This window comes from Aphidius gifuensis, linkage group LG1 (genome assembly GCF_014905175.1).
Source record: "Aphidius gifuensis isolate YNYX2018 linkage group LG1, ASM1490517v1, whole genome shotgun sequence".
Classification (NCBI taxonomy): Eukaryota; Metazoa; Arthropoda; class Insecta; order Hymenoptera; family Braconidae; genus Aphidius; species Aphidius gifuensis.
Genome location: NC_057788.1, coordinates 6,183,272 through 6,200,185, shown reverse-complemented (window position 1 = coordinate 6,200,185; position 16,914 = coordinate 6,183,272). Strand labels below are relative to the sequence as shown.

The 16,914-nt window shown below is 23.4% G+C and overlaps 3 protein-coding genes across 5 annotated transcripts; 1 reads left to right on the top strand and 2 right to left on the bottom strand.

Moving 5' to 3' along the window:
* Window positions 1-12: 12 nt before the first annotated feature.
* LOC122847357 (KAT8 regulatory NSL complex subunit 2) lies at window positions 13-2,579 on the top strand. 2 transcript variants are annotated; one of them, XM_044144960.1, is made up of 5 exons: window positions 13-618; window positions 715-883; window positions 1,187-1,610; window positions 1,688-1,828; window positions 1,902-2,579. In XM_044144960.1, exons 1-5 carry the CDS (start codon window positions 216-218, stop codon window positions 2,175-2,177), a joined length of 1,413 nt encoding a protein of 470 aa, XP_044000895.1. In that variant the 5' UTR covers window positions 13-215; the 3' UTR covers window positions 2,178-2,579. The 2 variants fall into 2 exon arrangements, with proteins under 2 accessions (XP_044000895.1, XP_044000894.1); XM_044144959.1 differs by having other exon boundaries at window positions 20-618; window positions 1,172-1,610; window positions 1,902-2,532.
* A 6,220-nt stretch (window positions 2,580-8,799) lies between these two features.
* LOC122847354 lies at window positions 8,800-11,390 on the bottom strand. The gene is made up of 8 exons (XM_044144955.1): window positions 11,083-11,390; window positions 10,688-10,850; window positions 10,200-10,370; window positions 9,880-10,038; window positions 9,611-9,718; window positions 9,386-9,490; window positions 9,076-9,219; window positions 8,800-8,914 (listed from the first exon to the last, which is right to left on the bottom strand). The coding sequence occupies exons 1-8, from the start codon at window positions 11,258-11,260 to the stop codon at window positions 8,818-8,820; spliced, it is 1,125 nt and encodes a 374-aa protein (XP_044000890.1). The 5' UTR covers window positions 11,261-11,390; the 3' UTR covers window positions 8,800-8,817.
* An 812-nt stretch (window positions 11,391-12,202) lies between these two features.
* LOC122847352 (zinc transporter foi) lies at window positions 12,203-16,864 on the bottom strand. Of its 2 annotated transcripts, XM_044144954.1 has the most exons (5): window positions 16,544-16,864; window positions 15,980-16,066; window positions 15,046-15,416; window positions 14,521-14,576; window positions 12,203-14,438 (listed from the first exon to the last, which is right to left on the bottom strand). In XM_044144954.1, exons 3-5 carry the CDS (start codon window positions 15,404-15,406, stop codon window positions 12,909-12,911), a joined length of 1,947 nt encoding a protein of 648 aa, XP_044000889.1. In that variant the 5' UTR covers window positions 15,407-15,416; window positions 15,980-16,066; window positions 16,544-16,864; the 3' UTR covers window positions 12,203-12,908. The 2 variants fall into 2 exon arrangements, with proteins under 2 accessions (XP_044000889.1, XP_044000888.1); XM_044144953.1 differs by lacking the exon at window positions 16,544-16,864 and having other exon boundaries at window positions 15,980-16,494.
* Window positions 16,865-16,914: the final 50 nt, after the last annotated feature.

Here is a 16,914-nt window from a genome sequence, read left to right as displayed (position 1 = left end):
GCGTGCAAATGAACGCATCCATGGTGTCATCATCGTTGTGGTTAGCAAAAACGAGCCAATATTCAACAAAAGTCCGCCATGTTAAACATGAGCTTGTTGAATTTACGTTGCTATATAAATTTATTTACAATTAATCACCTCAATGTTTTAGTGATAAATAATTGAAATATATAAAAAAAAAATTTATAAATTGTTTAAAGTGATTGTTTAAAGGAATGTTTCGTGTACCAAAAATAACAATGCCTGCAGCAACTTCAACTACTCAGTGTCATCATCGTCAAAAAAATCAAACATGCACATTTACAAACTATGAATGTTCACAAAAATGTTTAGATGGTTATGCATATTGTAAAAATCATATTCTTCAAGATCCAAATGCACCATATAAACAATGTACACTTGTTTATACAAATGGACGTAAATGTACAAATCCAAAATTGGATCGTAAAGACATTGTCTATTGTCCTGAACATACAAAAAAATCACAATTAGCAAAAAGTAAATCATTATTACGTAATACACTACCTCCATCACCTGAAATAATGTTATTAAATTTGAGTCATTACTCAAAACCAGATAATGAACAAGATGATGAAAATAAAATATTAGATCCATTTAGTAAGTTTTAAAATTTATAAATAATAATATTAATATACCTACATAATATACATTTGTTAATTAATTATTAATAATGAAATTGTATTTTTTTTACAGATGATATTGATGCATCAAAAATAAATTCAAGTTGCTGTAATATTCTTGATTATGCCAGTTCATCTGACAGTGATGTAGAGCCAACAATGGTCAATGAAGCCTTGAAAGGAGCATATCTTGATGACAGTGACAATGAGAGTGTCAACAGCCCACAAGATGATCCATTAAAGTAAGTTAAAATTATAGTATAAATAAAAATCCCTTACCTACTGAACACAAATTTATCCAAATTATAAATCCATTCCTATTGATGTTTATGATAATCACAAGCATCCTAATACAAAAATAATAATAATAATGAAAAAAATTATCATTACATAATCATATTATAAATATATATAAATATTTCATCCTTCATGATTTTTTAATAATTGTTATTGTCCTTTAAATTTATGTTTAGTAGATGATTTAATTTGTGTCAAAAAAAAGAATTTGTTATACTCTTTTCATTTGTTAGTATTGATTTTTTAAGGCATGCCGGTATATTCACAGCTGAAGAAGTTATTTACATTGCACGTGAAAAATTAATAAAACTACAAACACTTTATATTGAGCAATTTAGAAGACTACAATATACATTACGTGAAAAAAGACGTAAATATTTACAAGCTATTAAAAAAGAAAAAGAAACATACTGCAGCATTCATGATCAACCAAAGGAAAGTGCCAAGGAAAAAAAGGTATATAATAAACTCAAGGCATTACATAGATATCATCGTAGAAATGGCATCGAAGCAATACTATACAGGAAATCATTGGAAAGACGTGCTAAAATAACTGAGGGTGTATCACAAAAATTACCATCAATACCAAAATGTATATTCACTGAGGGAGGTGTTAAATGTGGTGAACGAACATTACCATCAGCAAAACATTGTAGAAAACATATTTTAACAGTAAGAAAAATTATTATTTATGCTTACTTTTATTTTCTTGAATATTAATTATTATTGTATTTGAATTTAATTTTCAGGATGATAAACAAGTTTTATTTAAAGCTTGTGGAGCAGTACGAGCTGATATCGAGTGTCATGAACCAGTACCAGTTATTTTTCATTCAAATTGTGTTTACCATATGGATTTGCCAACAGCATGCAAATTAGAACCTATGAAGGTATTTATTTATTTATTTTCTTGAAGTTACTTGTTGAAAAAATGTTCTCATTTGTTTATTTTATTTTTAACAGTTTACAGAGGACACAGAGGATACAGAGGAAAAACCAAAAGAACCAACAGACTCATTGTCTGATGTGCAGTCAGTTGAAATTGATGTCGTTGGTGAAACACAAGAGATTGATCCGGATGATGATGTGGCAGGTCTTATGAGAGAGATGAATGATTCAGTCAACAGCAAACAACCCTTGTTTAGTGAAAGTGTCAATAGTGAAAATAGTACTGATACTGCATTTAGTTTAACAACACAATTAAGTGATAAAGATGATTTAGTCTCGACATCATCGTAAAATTAAAAAAAAAAAAAAGAATTTTAGTTGAAAAAAAAAAAAAAAAAAGTAAATAATTATTAATTAATGCAAAAAAAGAAAAAAAAAAAAAAAAAACTTCACTTGTTATCTAATTTAATTTTTTATTATTGTTTGTTTTTTTTTTTTTTTTTTCTTTTGATTTAGGTTTTTTTTTATTTATATTCATTGTTCTATAGATTTATTATTAAACTAGATTTTAATTATTAACTTATAATAGATATATAATATAGCTAATAATACGCTATCGATTAGAAAAAGAAATTTTTTTTTTTTTGAAAACTTATTTAGTTTTTTATTCATACAAAAAAAAAAAAAAGAAAAATAAAAAAGTATAATTTCATGAATAAAATATTTTTTAAAAATAATAAAATAATAATTAATGTTTATTTATTTAATCTTAAATATTTCCTTTTAATTTCTATTGTTATTAGTTATTAGAAAATATAATTTTAATTATTAACAAAGGATATTGCTCTTTTGATGTGTTGTCTTAATGAAACAGTGGTTGCCGAGCTCCCATCTAAACTAAAATAAAGTAGAAAAATTGACTTTCTTATTAGGAGTATAGAATTTCGAAAGAGGTATCTTGAATTTTGACTGACTGTGTCGCGGCCGACCAAGGAAATGTGAAGAATCGTAAGGAACACAAGATCTACTAGGAATACAGAATGAGCAAAGAGGTATTCCAACAAACCCCCTACTCTCCTAACTACTCTTTGCACATTCTGTATTCCTGATCCGATCGTTTGAAATTTTTTACTCAAAGTCAGTTCTGATTATGGCCGATCGAATATTGACTGCTGTTCCTGCATCAAATAATTTGATGATGGTAATTAAATAAAATTTTAAAATTTATAAAAGCCTCTGGAATATTCCCTGCATTTTAGTAAAAAAAAAAAAAAAATAAAAATAAAAATCAATGTACATATTTAAATGTACAAATAAATCTATTGTAGCTAAAAAATTTATTAACTTCTGCAACTGACTGATTTTTATTTGACTATACTCTAAATTTAATATAAGTAAATTTCTAAAAAAAAAACCACAACATAAAATCATTGCTCATTTCAAAAAAAGAAAGTAAAAAATGAAAATTGAATAGTATTGTTTAATAATAATAACCCAATTGTCTTTTTTATAATTTCTAAAAAAAATGAGAGTAGTATGTTTTTAAAAAAAGTTATTTATTTTTAATTTTATAAATATATCCATGAATTTAATTGTTTATATTCTTGTTAGAAATAATCATTAATCGAATGTTTATCTTATAATTATAAATTGATTTAAAACCAATAAAAGAATATGACAATCGTTTTATTATAATTTCATTATAATAAATTAGACAAAAGAATATATATTAATGTGTAAATTAACAGAAATTTTAATTTCATTCTTTTTTATCGCTATTTGATTTTTAATGCGTTTCTAAATACAATAAAAATTATCCAATGGTAATTTTTTTACATAATAAATACATATATTATTTAAAAAATTTCAAAAAAAAAAAAAAATTGGTTTAAAATAATTGATTAATATTCAACTTATTACTTTCTTTTGGTAAAAATATAGCGACCTTGAAAGATCATATTGACAATCAAAAAAATTGTATTTTAATATTTTTTAAACGAAAATTTATTATCTATAAACCCATTTTAAAACTTCAACTTTAGAAAATTAATAAAAATAATTAGATTCCAAACAATTACTGTACCCTCTATAAAAATTTACCATTATTTCAATATTCTATTTTTATACCCCTCTTTAGATCTTCATATTCAAAAAAAAAATCGTCCAAACTCCTTAACCTGTTTGTATTAAACCAATTGCAACTCCAATAAATTCCATTTATTAGTCTAAATTTTGCTGCTAATTTAATTAATAGAAGACATATTAGGTAAAAATAAGAATCAATTTTTGACTTCTCATATTACCAAAATATAAAGTAAAAATGACCTCAAATTGACTCTAATTTCTACCTGGGTATTAAACAATTATAATTATAATTATAATTATAATTATGTTCAATCTTATGAGAGTATTTCAAAATGTTATAAAATTTCACTGGGAAGCCTATATTAAAATGGTGATATCGTACCTTAGTAGAACGAGTCAATTTTTGACTTTCATATCAACACCAATATGGAAAGTCAAAAAGTACTCGAATTGAGTCTTAATTTCTACCTAATAAAAATAAAAAAGTATGCAATACATTAATTTTAAAAGAAAATTCAAAAGTCAAAACCCTGGTGAAAATATTTCTCCTGAATTTCTCCGCGATTACTCCGAATTTCTCCCAAATTGACTCATGCGGAGAAATGAGTGGAGAAAGGTATCAAAATTTTTTTTATAATTATCCAAATTTACTCTGGATTAATAAATGATAAATATTTCTTTTACATGAGAACATATAATAAGCATGTGAAAAGTAAATTTTTAATGTAATAGTATACAAAGGCAGTGCAAACTTAAAATTTGCTTCAACGAATTTCTGATTTTAAAATAATTAAATTTTGGTTAGTATTTAAAAAATTATTTTGAAATTATCTGATTAGCACATAAATTAACCATATTTTATAAACATAGTTAACAAGTTGGATACGTGTGAATTTCTAAAAAATGTATTAAAATCTTTTTAGCTTTGGTAAAAAAAAACAGAAATTATTAAAACTTAAATGTAAAATAAAATTTTTATAAAATCAAGATTTTAAATAAAATTTTTTTATATTACAGAATGGGTAATTTGGGGAAATTTTAAAAATTTTAGAAATATTTTCATAATTAAAATTTTTGAAATAATAGTAAAATAAAATCATTTTATTATAGTATTGTTAAATTGAAAACATTGTTATATATTATTTATTTCTGTTATAATTAATCATAAAAAATGCTACAGCATTCTTTATAATAGCTGATTTTAATTTTACAATTTGAAATAGCAGTAATTTAATTTTCAAATTATAAATTAAAATTCAAACATCAAATGTATATTAGATAAATAATCTTTAATATTTTAATCCCAATAAAATATCATTTATATAAGGAGAAATTCAGTTTAACTACGATTTCTTATCAAGAACAGTAGTTATAAGGATGAATGTAACAAAATAAAACAGTCATTGTAAGAATTTATAATCAAAAATTATAATTAATATTGATAAACAAATAAATTTATTTAAAAAAAAAAAAAAAATGAATTCGTTTAACAATTGTTAATCAATAATATAAAATATTTTTTATAACAAGATAATTTAATTGGTAAATATGAATGTTTATTTTCTTGGTGTAAAGACGATTCTCTTTTGAGGACCACTTGTTTTTTCATGTTTATCTTCTTGGTGTATTACTTTTGGATTTATTTTTACAGATTTGATTGAATCGATCATTTAAACTACTTTAAATAAATATTTTACGAAATTTTAGAAAGAAATATTGAGTTTTTTATATTTAATTTTAAAGATAAATAAGATCGTTAAAAATATTTAAAATATGTGACAATCTTTAAAGGCCTTGAATAATCTTTGATACGTATATCAAAAAAAAGTAGATTTGCTGATGCTAATGTTGATACATAGTTAAAGGCAGGTTCTATTATTTATACTTTTCTTTTTGTTTATTTTATTTATTTTGTAATTAATATATTTGTAATTTGATTTCTATTTTTCTTAATTCATCTATTAATAAAAATGTTCATCAATTTAATTATTAATTGAATTAATGATTGTATTTAAAATGTAGTCAAAAACACAAGTAATTAAAATTCAACTATTTTTTAAGTTTTTTATTAAGTTTAAGAATACTTTTTCAAATTTCTTTAACATTAGAATTTTCGGAGAAAATTTCCCTAATATCCGGTATAGGTCAACATGTAAAAAATAATCGGACTAATCACGGGTAGAAATTTAAAAGCATAATCGAAAAGAAATTGGAAAAATATTTTCAAAAAATTGTAGTAAAAATTAAAATACCACATAACTAAACGTGATCAATTTTAACTAAATGTGCTAATACTTTATGATCTTCACACTCAGAATACACTATGACTACAATTTTCAATGAATAGCCCAAGACCTCAACCAATAAGATAATAATGGACAAATGTGATAGAGATGGTAAATTTTACGTATTGGAGAATTTTAATATTTAAAAATAATTAATTAATAAACAATATTTTAGTTATAAATTAATGTTTAAATATTTTTTATTAAAAGCAAGTAAATTTTTTTCTTTTTATTTTTTAATAATTATATATTTAATTAATTTTAGCATCATTGACATTTTATTTAAATATTATTTACTTTTTCAATATTATTTATTCTATGATTATTTTCTTTTTAAATTTTAGATTTGCATATTCTTATTTTTTTTTGTTATTTCATAGTTTAATTTTTATTTATCATCTTATAATGTAATATTGGGCTCAGTAATATTCATATTCATAATTAATGCTTTTTTCTTTTAATTATAAATTTCTACGTTATCATTTTTTTTAATTCATTACTAGTTAATTTTCAAAAATTTTTGTTTTTTATTTTCATTATAAAACATATATTTTATATGATTAATATTGAGTTATATACTAAAAAAAAAAAAATATGATTATTTAAGTCAACATTTTATTGCTGATAAGAAAAAAAAGTGCTACATGAGAACAAAAAAAAAAAAGATATAAATTATAATTAAAAATTATTTTGATAAAATTCAAAGATTTTTGAAAAATAGAAATTTGTAATCAATGCCTTAATAATTTATAACTTAATCTTATAAGGTGTTTTATTATTATTATTATGATTATTTTTTCTTATTCATTTTGTTATTTTTTAATTAAACACTTACCTCAAAAAAAAAAAAAAAAAAACAGACTTTCCTTTTAATCATCTTAAAAAAATAATAAAGCTTTTAATAATTATTATTAAATAAAATACATCACATGTAGATATTAAATTAATATACTATTTATTTGAAAAACATATGAAAAAATATAAACAAATAACTCTAAAAATATATTTTTGTTCTAAAAACAAATGTCATATATTTTATTATTTTATTCATCCAATTTGTTTATTATTTATTATTGTTTATTGTATAATATTATTTTTTTATTGCATAATAAAAAATGTACATATAATTTATGAATTTACGAATAATTTTCTGTTAAATTTAGGTTTTTACGTGTTCAATTTGCTATAACTATTCCCTAATTCTGATACGGAATACATAATGTTTAAACAATATGTAAATTATGTCGAATACCTCATTGCTCTTTCTTGTAAACTGTAATTTCTAAATTTAATGGTGGTGATGAAAATTGAACTATGGTAAATTATTTACACTAGTCGTGGAGTAAATGATCGTAGATATTTTGTTGAATTATTTGTAGGATTTTATTGCAACAAGACGTAAAGAGTATTTACCAAATTACCTTTAATTTAAAAATTTTTGTATTATTCTGTATTCCTAATATAATCCAGCCAATTTTTATTCAAAATCATATGATAAAACGACTGACGACTGCTGTTCCTGCATCAAAAATTACCAAGTTTTTTGTTTAATAAAAAATAAAATGTCCAAAAAAATTTCAGGGATCAACAACAATATAATAAATATAATAATGAATTATATTTGTTATATTAATGTTTTTTTTTTTTTGTATTATCAACTATTCACCTGAATTTAAAACCGATAAAAGTATTCAATTTAAATAAGTAGCATCAATAAATCATTTGATACTGTATAAATATTTTTTTAAATTAATTTTATTTATTTAAAAATTAAATACAATTTTTACAATTTACAAGAGCCTCTGGCAAATTCCTGCTTTTTAGTAAGAAAATGTACATATTTCAATAAAAAGTAATAAACGATGGGCTGTGGCTAAAAAAATGTATTAAGCTTTCTGCAACTGACAAAAAAAAAAAAAGTAATGAAATTCAATAAGAAAAAGAAGGTGAGATAATTAAAATAATATATTTTGGATATTAATAATAAATAAACGATGGGCTGTGGCTAAAAAAATTTATTAAGCTTTCTGCAACTGACTGATTTTTTATTTGACTATACCTAAATTTACCGATAGTTAAATTTAAAAAAAAAAAACCACAACATAAAATCATTGCTCATTTCAAAAAAAAGAAAGTAAAAAAAGAAAATTAAATAGTATTGTTTAATAATAATAACCCAATTGTCTTTTTTATAATCTCTAAAAAAAATGCGAGTAGAATGTTTTTAAAAAAAGTTATTTATTTTTACTTTTATAGATATAAACATGAATTTAATTGTTTATATTATTAATAGAAATGATCATTAATCGAATGTTTTATTCTATAATTATAAATCATTTTGAAAACCAATAAAATAATATTACAATTGTTTTATTATAATTTAATTATAATAAATTAGACAAAGAATATATATTATTGGTCGTAAATTAACAGACAAGAAAAATATCAACTATTTATTTTAATCTAAATGATTATTAATCGAATATTTGATACTACAATTATAAATTATTATCAAAACCAACAAAATAATATGACAAACGTTTAATTATAATTCAATTATAATATATTAGACAAGAAAAATAATAACTATTTATTTTTATCTAAATAAGACAATATAGTTATTATTGACGATAAGTTTTTATATGAGGGTTAATAAGAATACTTGGTATTTCACTATCCAAGTCAATTTCAATGTCGACACTGTGTTTGATGATTACACTGTAAAATAAAAATTATTATTATTAATGATGATTATTATTTATCAATAGTTTTTTAGAGAACTTTTTCATTGATATTAATGATAATTAATCAATATATTAATTAATAAATTGAATAACAAAAGAAAAAGGTTTAAAATTATTGATTAATATTCAATTTACCTTTGTTTACTGGAAGCTCTTGGTTCAAAGGTTATATCACCGCTGTAAAGTCTCATTTCAAGTTTACCAATTTTTGATGTTTCATCTTTTTTTTTATTCAAATTTTTGCTAGCTTGAATTTCAACTGTGTGATAGACATCATAACTGTTAAAAAAAAAAATAATATTTCTCATCAAAAGTTTATTAGAGATATAAATAAATAATGAATCTCTAATCATTCAATTTTAATCCCTTAATAGAACGTTAATAATATTAATCATTTTAATAAACAAAAAATTGGTTTAAAATTATTGAATAATATTTGACTTACGTATCATCACAATCTCTTAACAGAATTTGTTGACGAGCTCCTTCAAGAAACGCAGTCATTGGAAATTTAAGTTTAATTTGTCCAAAACTATTTGGTTTATCAGTTCTAAATAAATAATCAAAACTCATAGTGGGTAATTCTTTTTTTACATAATAAAAATATTAATTAAATAATTTCAAAAGAAAAAAAAATTGGTTTAAAATAATTGATTAATATTCAACTTACATTTCCTTATCACTTTTTTCTGTTGATAATAGTGACTTTGATTGTTCACTTTCATCACTATCAAATCGGTTGACAGGGATAGCAGCATTTATAGGTGGCCAAGACAGTCTGTAAGGTAATATTAATATTATTAATGATGTATATTTTATTATTGAGATAGAGATGGTAATTTTTCTTTACTTAATAGAAAATTAATAATTAATATGATAATTAAATAATTTTTAAAAACAAAAAATTGGTTTAAAATAATTAATTAATGTTTAACTTACTCTAAAGGAACCGAGCCATCTGATTTCGATATTAGTTTAGCGGGATATGCTATAACATCAGAAATAGGTGTTACTGAATTAAACTTATAACTACCATCCTCTAACGGTTTAGGTGGGTATATGTGAGCTTCAACGTTAAGTGCGTGTTTTAAAATAAACCTGTAAAAAAAAAGAAAATCAATTTTATTAATAATGTATATTTGTCATCAACAGTTTATTAGAGATGTAAATAATTAATCAAAATTCATAAGTCAAATTTTTTTTACTTAATAAAAAATTAGTAATAAATATATTTAAAATTTTTTGAAAATTCAACTTACTTTTCGCCAGTATCTTTTAATTTGAATATTAATTCATCATCATCAAGTAGTACATGCCAATTATTCAACTTAAATGCTAATGGCTGTTCTTCTTTATTAGCAATTTTATTGCTTATAGGTTCAATTGGTTTTCCGTTAAATTCAATGCTGAATGTAGGAGGAAAAATAAAACTGTAAAATAATAATTATAATAATATTATTAATGATATATATTTTTTTATTAAGAGTTTAATAAAGATATAGAGAAATAAATAATCTATACTCATAATAAGTCAATTTTTGTTGTCCAGGTGTGCTATTTTTTTTCAACAGTTTGATATATTTTTTATAATTATTTAATTATAAATATACATTTCATCATGAGACCAAAGTTTTAGGTGAAAAGTTGACTTAGTTTTGTCACTCGATGTTAAGCACCTGGCCTTAATAATAAATAATTTCAATTATCAAAGAATTGGTTTAAAGTTATTGATTAATATTCTACTTACTTTTTCATTCCTTCTGGTGTTAAAAGTATTACTTTACCACTATTAAGTGATAACTTAAGTTGACCAATCGCTGCCTTTTTAATTACTTCATTAGAAAATAATGATAATATTTTCTTTCTAGCGGCCCATATGGTTGTTCCAAAATTAGTTGATATGTTTTTAGCTTTATAAAAATAATAAACAATATCAATAAAAAAAATTTTTGAATTAAATATAAAATATTTACCCATTCTATCAATTTAGAGTAAATATAAAGTATGATTAAATTTAGGTATATTTAGCTGGTAAGACGGGCACCAAACTGCACAACATAACCCTAAATTTACTCAAAATCACGATACATATATAATTTAAATTAAACAATATTAAATTATGAAAAATATATTTTTCTTTACCTTGAGTAAACTGTAATCTTCTAAATTTATTATGGTTGAGATGATTTGATTGAACTAATGGCAATAAATTATTTACACTAGTCGTGAGTGTCATGGATCGTAGATATTTTGTTGAATTATTTGTAACATATTTTGCTGTGCCAACAAAACGCAATGGATTTATTAAAATTCCACTCATTTTTTTTATTTATTAAACAAAAATTTATTACGAGTTATCAATAATTGTTTAAACAATATATGTATAAATTTTTTTTAATAAACTTGATAAACAAAGCGAGAACAACAAAGTAACTTGTCAACACGCCACACTCACCACTGTGTACAGTTTTTAAGCTTTTTAAGTGTTCAGTTTGCTGTAACTATTAGATTCTGATGGGGAATACAGAATGTGTAAAGAGGTATGTAGACTTATGCTCGAATACCTCCTTGCTTTTTCATGTGTTCCTAATTTTTTTGAATTTAATGGCGGTCAATGAAAATAAGCGCTTCAATTGTACGGTTAATCGGAGAACCAAAGTATGCGCCAATTAGGTTTTTCCATTACCCGTAGTTCTTTAATTGACTGTACGACAAAAGCGCTATAGATGTGCCGAGACCTATCGAACACACCTAATGCCTGGTTCGTACCAGGAATACAGAATGTAAGAGGAGTAGTTACTAGTTACTACTTTTGGTCAAATACTCTTTACATATTCTGTATTCCTAATACGATCCAGCCACTTTTTATTCAAAATCACAAAACGACTGACTGATTATGGCCGATCATCATCGTCGTCACTGTCGCTTTTTTTTTTTTTTTTAAATAATTCATCTACGTATTCTATTAATTTGTCAAAAAATTATTATTTTAGAATATTGTTAAATTAAAATTCAATTAAAGTTTAATTAATATTAATTTTTTATAATTGTTTGTTAACATTAGGCAAGGTTTTTATAGGTTTTTTATTTGAATAAATAAATAATCAAACACACAATGTATATAAATTCAATTCTTTTTTTTATTTTCGTTATTGTTTTTTAGTTTTTTTGTTTACTTTCATTACTTAGTATAATTTTATTAATTCATTATTTTTTTTTTTTTCGTGAAAAAGTAATTATGAAGCACATTTTAAAATAAATCATTTAAAATACTTGACTCTACCTCATACAATTAGCATAGTGTAAAAGTAAGTAACTCATTCAATGAAATTACAACCAATTATAATGTACTTATAATTTAAATTTTATACTTGGAACTTAGTCAATAAGTTTAAGTTTTTTTTTTTTTCATAACGGAAGTGTTGTTGAGCATGAAAAATTTAAGTAGCAATTAACAGATAATCTGAACTTTTCCTTAATGATAATAATAATAAGTTGAGATTATAAAACAAACAATGTAAAAGTATATAAGTATATTATTATTTTTAAAACTATAAGCACCGGATTTTTACATCCTAAAAATACTTTTTTTTTTTTTTTCTTCTTGCAATTTTTTACAACAAAAAACTTGTATTGTTCATCATACTGTTATTAAATAAAATAAATCATACTGTTACATTTATTAAAAAAAAAAAAAAGAAAAAACTTTTCATCTCTTTTTTTTTTTTTGTTTGGAATGCACTTATTTTTTTAATTTAAAATTGAGATTGTAATATCATTATTTAATTTGAAAAATAAACTGAATAAAATAATAACGATAAAATATTGTCAAGATGAATAATATTGTGCATTGACTAAATTAATTAAATGTTTTTATAGTGACATGAAAACTATTTGAATAACAATGATTGATGAATGAATTATTAATTTTAAATATAAAATAAACTTGGTTTAAAAAAATAAAATAATTAACTTCTAAACAAGTGCATTAAATCATCTTCATACAAAGCAATGATTAGCATAATTCCAAGTCCAGACAATAAACCCATAATTTGAAGAACAGATTGCCATTTTGAGCCACCTTCTTCTGAATGTCCAGATGATAATTCAGGCATCATATCAACAAGTGCAATATAAATAAACATTCCAGCAGCTGCTGAAAATATCCAACTTGTTGCTGATGGTGTTGCACCCAAAAATATACCAAAAATCATACCAAACAAACACAATATTGATGATAAAAGATTATAAAATACAGCCTGTTTAACACTCATTCCAGCTTTAATTAATACAGCAAAATCACCAAGTTCATGTGGCAACTCATGACACAATACAGCAATTGCTGTTGAAAAACCACCAGCAATACTTGCTGCAAATGCAGCACCAATAGCCATACCATCAGTAAAATTATGTAAACCATCACCCATAATAACCATCCATGCAACACTTGACATTGATTCTGGTGCAGCATGTACATGACCATGTGAATGTGTATGTCCATGATGTTTATTTTCATGTTCACGTAATATAACAGTATAACTTTCAGTTTCATTTGAATTCTCACTTCCATCAATACCATTTTTTAATATTATTTCATTAGTATGCTGATTATCACCACTTATTTTATTAAAATCATCATGATGATGATTATCTTTTACTGTTTTTAATATTGAATCACAATTATTATCATTTAAAGGTTTTTCTTCTTCTGTTATTGTTACTGGTAATTTTTCATGATCATTATGTTGATGATCATGTGTTTCACCAGTTATTTCACCATAACAATATGGATATGATGAATATTTATGTTTACATAATTTTTCACCAACATTATTTATCATTTCATTATTATCTGTTTCTCTCATGACACGTACTTTTGATGGTAATTTATTTTTACGTTGACGATGTTTATGCCATTCAGCAATTGTACCAAGTGCTTTTTCCATTAATAAAAACATTAAAAATCCTAACATTGCAACAAGACCTTTATATGTATTTACTTGATGTAAATTATCATCATGCCCATGTTCGTGTTTGTGTTCATGACCATGTTCATGACTATGATTTGGCATCATAGCATGTGGTAATAAGTGTATAAATGCATCACCACAAAGTGTACCAATTGCAAGTGCAACTAAAAATTGTATTAAATGATGATAATAGCTTTTTCCCATAACAGGAATAACAGCAACACCCAATAAACCACATAAACTTATTATAATTATACTTATTGATGAGTATAGCCAAGTTTGAAACATATCACGTGTTTCATTGTCAATATTATGATCATCATGAAGATTATCCATTGTTATATTATCAAGACTTTCTGGTAGACTTAAACAACCTTTATTTTCAGTGCCTGATAGATTTGTGAAATGATACAATAATACCGGGCATATCTTCTCAAATAACCAGTGGGGCAATAATGTATCGTTCTTTGTCAAACTATCGTAGTTCTTCTCAGAGGCCTTTGTCAATAATTCTTTTTTGTTTAAACACTTTAAAAAAATAAAAATATCATTAGATTATTATTATTATTACAGTTGATATAACATTTGACCTTTATTTTTATTTAATTACCTTTGTTTTTTGTTGTGTGACACTGTGGGAATCTATTGGCTTGACACTTGGTGTATCTAAATCAACGAAAAATTAATAATTTAAATGATCGAGTTTCATTGAAATTATGCATCGTAAGCAATTGATCAAGGCCAAGGTAAGAAAAACAACAAAAAATAATGAAATTAAAAAAAACAAACTAGCGTTATCCTTGATTGATTTTAACAAAAAAAAAAAAAAAACTGTATCAATTGATGAAAATGTTACAAAGTGTGACGAAATAAATTAATTATATTTTATTCTCGAGGTCAAGATCATTTGGATTGGAGATTTTTTTTTTTTTGATAAATATTTTTTTAATTATCCTGCTAGCAGTAGAATATATAATTAATATAATATTTTTTAATGATCAACGAGAGTTGATGAATCAAATAGATGAATAGTAATTTGGTAGGTCAATTGGGATTAATTATGAATCTACATTCTTCAATCAATTCATTAAATATTAATAATTTATGTGAGAGTATATGAAAATATATTACAAACCATTAAAACTTTTGTTGTTTATTAAATCAATTAGGCCAAGCTTTTCAAGCATCGATTCAAACTGTTCCATTGTTAATATTTCTCCATTTCCATGTGTTTTAAATAATTTTTCAGCATTACTATGTTCATGATGTGTATGTTCATCATGTGCATGTTCATCATGTGTATGCTCAGCATGTCTTTTTGCTTTATTGTGATTATTATATTTTGATAGATTATCATTGTATGTTATTTGTCCCAGTTTTTCTTGAATTTGTTGGCTTTCCAATGGTGACACATTTAATGAATGCACTGAGCATGGTATATGTGCAATACACAGTACACAGCAAACCACACAGACAGTGACAAAATGCTGCGACATGATATATTTTCTGAAATGAAATAATAAAAATTTTATAATATACATGATGAATAATTTATTTTTCTTGAATAGACGTGTTGTTAAAATAAAAAATAATATGATAATTTAAAAACACTGATTATATTAATTACTATTTTTATATTTTTTTAAAAAATAAAAATAAAAAAATATATTTATTTACTGATTAGAAAAAAAATATATTATTATCATTTATTATTTGAGGAAAAGTAAAAAAAAAAAAATCAACAAACTCATTAACAAATAGATAAGTTGAAAAAAAAATATAAATAAATTCCAACTGGATATTATATATGCAGCAAGAATAAGTTAACAAAAAAAAAAATTAAAAAAAAAAAAAAAAAACGAATTCCAAAATAGAAACGTGGAGCCTAATCCGGACCGACATTTAGATAGATATTTTTAGCTGAGCAAAAATAAAAAACCAAAATTTTTCTACACTTATATAAATATGTAAAGAGATCCAAAACTGGAATAAAAAATCAGTATATTATTTTGGTTAAATGTAAAATAACTAGAATAACAAATTGATTTATGTTGACATTATGTACTTACAATTGTTATCAATAATTCCGGTGTGATGTTACTGTTTGACGCCAAACAGCCGGCTTGAAAATTTCTGATAATTCAATTCTTATATACCTGATACAATTGCAATAAGAAAAATTAAAAATTATTAATAATAACGTTGTATTTATCAAGTACAATATTTGTGTGTACAAGGTGATCTATTTGTTTATTTATTTAATTAACTATTTTCTTTTTTATCTATTATTTTTTGCAATCAACTGTATCAAATCATCACGGAGGCTTGTACCACTGACTGTAATTGTACACGCTTGTCGACTCCGTTTTAATTGATTTATTTACTTTTTTTTTAAACACGTGAATAATATATTATTTAAGATAAATCTATTTTATTTTGTCAATGATTGATACGGACGGAAATTAAACAAGGATAAAACGGATATTAGAGATAATATAAAAAATTTGATTAAAGTAATTATTGTACACACAAATACACAAATATATATGTGAAAAAAACAAGCACACATGCAACAAGTACAATGTGAACTTGGCTGTTTGAACGAAAATATAGATAAAAAAAAATTTTCATACCCTGAATCCAACTGATGATGATTCTTGAAGGAATATACAACTTTTTGGGTGTGCTCCAATAACAGGACTGTGCTCAAATCAATGATTTAATCGTCTCGGAATTTCATCAGATTAATCTTCAACCTGGGTTAAACCACAAACAAGTTTTATAGCGTCCTTTGGGTGTATTTTTTTTTACTTTTTTTTTTGCAACGCTATTCATATACATACACAATAAAAAAATATAATTTCTACGAATCCAAAATTTCTAGGGAGAAACAACCTAGGGAGTTTCTAATTTCGAAAGTTTACTGTCGATAAGTTAACCCTTTTTTTTTTCAATGTGCGACATCTATCTGTAAATTATTTAAATTTAAATAATTGTTGTTGTT

Bases quoted from the DNA above. Each gene is read 5' to 3' on its own strand.
- LOC122847352 (XM_044144954.1), bottom strand. From the start codon at position 15,406: ATGTCGCAGCATTTTGTCACTGTCTGTGTGGTTTGCTGTGTACTGTGT. The intron at 14,577-15,045 runs GTTTGTAATATA...TCGTTGATTTAG, and splicing joins AAACAACAAAAGTTTTAATG to ATACACCAAGTGTCAAGCCA. The intron at 14,439-14,520 runs GTAATTAAATAA...ATTTTTTTAAAG, and splicing joins TCACACAACAAAAAACAAAG to TGTTTAAACAAAAAAGAATT.
- LOC122847354 (XM_044144955.1), bottom strand. From the start codon at position 11,260: ATGAGTGGAATTTTAATAAATCCATTGCGTTTTGTTGGCACAGCAAAA. The intron at 10,039-10,199 runs GTAAGTTGAATT...TTTTTTTTACAG, and splicing joins TTAAAAGATACTGGCGAAAA to GTTTATTTTAAAACACGCAC. The intron at 8,915-9,075 runs GTAAATTGAATA...TTTATTTTACAG, and splicing joins AGAGCTTCCAGTAAACAAAG to TGTAATCATCAAACACAGTG.
- LOC122847357 (XM_044144959.1), top strand. From the start codon at position 216: ATGTTTCGTGTACCAAAAATAACAATGCCTGCAGCAACTTCAACTACT. The intron at 884-1,171 runs GTAAGTTAAAAT...TTCATTTGTTAG, and splicing joins CCACAAGATGATCCATTAAA to TATTGATTTTTTAAGGCATG. The intron at 1,829-1,901 runs GTATTTATTTAT...TATTTTTAACAG, and splicing joins GCAAATTAGAACCTATGAAG to TTTACAGAGGACACAGAGGA.